The 4742-nt window shown below is 46.2% G+C and overlaps 1 protein-coding gene across 1 annotated transcript in view; it reads left to right on the top strand.

Moving 5' to 3' along the window:
- RRP1B (ribosomal RNA processing 1B) overlaps window positions 1-4742 on the top strand; it is a 30081-nt gene that overhangs the window by 2485 nt on the left and 22854 nt on the right. Inside the window, exon 2 of the mRNA XM_015560621.1 lies at window positions 3603-3736. Within this exon, the coding sequence (XP_015416107.1) occupies window positions 3603-3736 (134 nt within the window). The remainder of the gene's footprint in view (window positions 1-3602; window positions 3737-4742) is intronic.

Here is a 4742-nt window from a genome sequence, read left to right as displayed (position 1 = left end):
GCCTGCTCCTGCGTGTGTGTGTGTGTGTGTGTGTGTGTGCGCGCGCTCCCCGGGGGTCTAGTCGCGTTTTACATTTGGGGGAGAGAGGCGGCCGGGGGTTAGGGAGTCTGATGGAAGTCCCAGCGAGTGAGGACACTGAGAGTAGACCCCGTCTGTCCGACACCGAGCCGATGCCTTACGTACCAGGCTCAGCCTGATCCATCCTGCTGGGCGCCTCACGGAAACGTGCCATCTTCAGACCCGTGCTTTCAGGAGCTGGGGTGACGGGGGAGAAGACAGCCCTGCCCTAGAGGAACTTGTGCTCGTAAAGCCGGGGCGGGGAGGTTAGGAGAGCAGAGCCTTCGTAGTGTAAGTAACGGAAATGGAGATCGTAGGCGGTGGTCCAGGGAGGCCGCTCTGGGGCGAGGTTGCACGGAGCCGAGCAGAGGCGGGAGGAAGAGAGGAGCAGGCCCAAGAAATGCTGGGGGAGACCAGGAAGTCAGGTCTCCCTTTGGGGGTTGGAGTTGGATTGTAATCGCAGCGTGTGCTGTTGAAGGATTTTACGCGATGCAATATGTGTCCTGTAGATGCTTGTGCTCCCTGAGGTGTGAACTGCCATACGAAAGGGAGGCTTTCTATTGCACTGAGATCAAGTTGGCTTTGTTTACTAGTCCACTGAGGGTCTACTTGAAACAATACGTGTTACCTCCCCCTATACTGACATTGTCAGATTATTTACTTAGAAAAGGACACCCAGAAAAAAAGGGAATAGAATAATATGGGAAGTCTGCTAGAAAGAGGAATGAAGACCAAAAATTCTCGATTTCAATTGTGTTGGGATCTCCCTTGACAGACTTAATTTACTCTCCTGGTTTTAGGTACCCCAGATATATTGAAGGCACTTCGATCTAAACGTCTAGCCCTAACCGGTTTGGCTCAGTAGATAGAGCGTCCGCCTGTGGACTCAAGGGTCCCAGGTTCGATTCCAGTCAAGGGCATGTACCTTGGTTGCGGGCACATCCCCAGTAGGGGGTGTGCAGGAGGCAGCTGATCGATGTTTCTATCTGTTTCCATTGCTCTCTGTAAAAAATCGATAAAAAAAATTTTTTTTTAAGATCTAAACGTGTAGCCAAGACCTTCGCTACTTTCAGCTCAGCTGTGCCCCACTAACTGGGCCTCTCCACCTGGATGTCCCACAGGCACCTCGGACTCAGAATGCCTGAAAGGGACTCATTTTCTCCCCCCAAAAACCTGTTCTCTTCTGCTGCCCATCTGCCACCTGTTCTTAGTTTGTTCCCACCGTCCACTCAGACTCGAGCTGGATTCATGGCATTGTCCTGGACTTCTCTCTTCCTCACCCTCTCCAACCCCCACCCCCACATCCAGTATCCTTCAGTCATACCTGTTTCATCTCCTGAATTACTCTTTTCTGGCCCCTATCTTTATCTCATCGGGGCTTCTGTACTGGCTTATTTCCTAACTGATTTCCTTGACTCCTCTTGTGCCCCCCTTGAGCCCATCCTCCATAAACCAGCTCAGTCATCTTCCTAAAACAGCTCCGATCTCCTCACCACCTTCCTGGAATTCCAGGCCTGCAAATCACCTCTCCTCCCCTTTTCTTTCCGCCTAATCCCCTACATGGCTGCCTCCTGCGCTAACAGCAAACCATTCCTGGGTGCTGGTGTGTGTACCTGCCCTATGTCTCACCTCCGCCTTTGCTTCTCTTGTGCACGCCGAAAAGATTCCCACTCTCGATCCACTCCCGGTATTCAGTGTCACTCTTCTTATCTCACCCCCTCTCTAGGATTCTGAAATACCCAGTTTGTCTCTATTGTAGTACTTGGCTACATTGCTTCCTAATTATCTGTTAATGTGTCACTCCTACCTCAAAACACTGTAAGCGTCCATCTGTTTTCTTAGCTGGAGTGGGAGCACATCCAGGCGTAGAAGGGCCTGGCTGTATACAAAAACAGAAGAAAGGCCAGATGCAGTGCATGTGGGCTGAGACAGCCAGAAAGAACCTGTTCCTCAAACCCCTTTGGTGAGCAGGTTCAGGATCTGAGATGCTGAGGCAGGGGCATGAGGCCAGTGGTTTTACACCAACCAGTGCCCCAGGGTGTTGTCTGGTTAGCACCCATCAGACCTAAAGTTACTTGTCTGGTACCTCTTGTTCATTGCTGTATCCACATTGCAAGAGAATAGTGGCCCTTCAGAAAACTAACTGCAGAGCGAATGTCATAGAGGTGATGATGGGACAGAATAAGAATAAGCATGGTCTCTGCCACAGCTGTGCTCCATCAAAATAGAAACACAAGTTTGGAAATAACTGGGCCTGACATTTGAATCTCATTGACAGGCTGAAATTTTTTTGTGTCTTGTCTTGGGCACAGTAAAAAAAATACGATATTTTACTTTTTTTTTAATAAAAATATTTTTTGAATTCTCAGATATGTTTAATATATTTTTATTTATTTCAGAGAGGAAGGGAGAGGTAGAGACAGATAAAAACATCAATGATAAGAGAGAATCATTGATTGGCTGCCTCCTGCACGCCCCACAACTGGGGATTGAGCCCACAACCCAGGCATATGCCCTGACCCGGAATCGAACCATGACCTCCTGGTTCATAGGTCGATGCTCAACCACTGAGCCATGCCAGCCAGGCACATAGCTTTGTGATTTTAAAAACAAATTAGAAGTCTCTGTACCGCTTAAAGCAACTAAATGTTGCCTGAGTGCTCTATCAGTTCTTCAACTTTAATTTGCATTCTTTTTTATATTTATTTTTGTGGCACATAAGATAACAGTACATGTTACAGTTGGTGGGTGTTAGATTTGTGGCAGTACTGGGTGAAATAATTGTTTTTTCATACCTATAATGTTGGGGGTGGGGGTCTCTCAACCCAATATGGTACTGAATAGGAGCAGTGCCTGTTCTGACAGGTGTGGGTTCGAGTATAACACTTCACCCCCACCTGAAACAGCTTCTGTGCTCACTCGTGGTGAGAGAGGCTGTTGGATTTTCTCATTTCAAAGCTTGGTATTTCCTACGTCCACCTCTCATTTTCACTTCCCCTCAGTTGATTGGAATGAACTAAGCCTATATTGTCAGAAACTTAGTTGTATTAAGTTTAAGAGACTCAACCCCTGGAAGAAAACGCAGGTCAAGAAGCAGTTGTGGAAGGAAACTGCTTTGAATATGCACTTCACCTTCAGAGTTTTGAAAGAAATTAAATAATGAATATTTCTCTGTTTTGCTTTAAATGCTTCAAACATTGGTACCTTGTTTTTATCAGCTAAATTCTTGGGTGAAAACAAGTGGTCTTTATATTTATATTGAAAATAGATATTTTAAACAGGAGAAGAGCTTCAACAGCCTATGGGTAGAGAATGTGAGACAATCATAATACCCACAAATTGAACAGTGCTTTGCTCTTACAAAATGCTTCTGGTACTTGCTCTTAATTTCGGCCTGAATCATAAACATTACATATATTATAGGCAAGGAAACAGGCATTAGCAGCAGTTCTGTAACATTGCACTGCTGGTAGTAAATAGCAAGCTGAGACCTGGCCAAGGGTTTGTTTCTACTGTACTTTGTTTCTTCATCTAGGATGAAACAGTCAAAATTCGCTTTCTTGTCCAGCTCCCTTTCCTGCCCACTGTCTAGGATCTGCTAATCACAGTTACTTGGTCGAAATCTGTTTTCAATTACAGAAGCATCTGGCATATCATCTTTTACCTTCACCCATTACAGGTATGGGTTGTCCACTGAGACAGATTATCACTTAAAGAGTTAGACATTTTGTTGCACTTGAAGAACTGTCTGGAGATATACACTGTGCTATTTTTAAATGAAAGGGGCCAGAATACAGAATATGTAGAACACGTGATGCTATTTAGGTCACACACAACTGCATTTCTGTATCACACGTAAGTAAACGCATAGGAAAGATACATATCAGCAGATAACAATAATCCCCTGGGAGGAGACTGGGGTTTGGGCCGCAGTGATCAAAGCACTTTTGATTGTATAACTTGATATAGTATATGAAATTCTTGCCATGAAAATGTGTTCTTATGGTTAGGACTCTCTCAATTGCAATTGGAGAAAACATCCAAGCCACCCTAGTTTTAAGGGCAAACTGAAACACAGCTTCATGCAGAGCTCAACTAAAGACACCAGAACCCAGTTTTTCTCTGTTGCAAATTCTGCCTACCCCCAGATTGGTTTCCTTCTCAGACATACTCCACAACATGTGTCAAGCTGGCAGAGCACAGGTCCAAACTGTGTCTTCTCTTCAAGTCTACTGAGAGAGAACTGGAGATTTTCCTAAAGCCTGAGCGAGGGCCTGTCTATCTGTCGGGGGGAGGGGGAGGTCCAATTCTTGAACAAGCCCCGTGGCCAAGGGAATTCATGCTGATTTGGCTGGCATATGCTCAACTCACTGATTTGCCTCCATATGGATAAGTCCAACCCAGACCACTGCCTCCTTCCACAGGCCCTGCTTTGATAGTAAACAGCCCTGGAGGGGGAAAGGGTGTAAGTGCTCAGCAAAAATGCCCAGTACGCCGAAACCGGTTTGGCTCAGTGGATAGAGCGTCAGCCTGTGGACCGAAGGGTCCCAGGTTCAATTCTGGTCAAGGGCATGTACCTGGGTTGTGGGCACATCCCCAGTAGGGGGTGTGCAGGAGGCAGCCAATCAATGTTTCTCTCTCATCGATGTTTCTATCTCTCTTTTCCTTTGCCTTCTTCTCTCTCA

The sequence above is a fragment of the Myotis davidii genome, unplaced genomic scaffold (genome assembly GCF_000327345.1).
Source record: "Myotis davidii unplaced genomic scaffold, ASM32734v1 scaffold975, whole genome shotgun sequence".
NCBI lineage: Eukaryota > Metazoa > Chordata > Mammalia > Chiroptera > Vespertilionidae > Myotis > Myotis davidii.
This window is presented reverse-complemented; position numbering and strand designations above follow the sequence as displayed.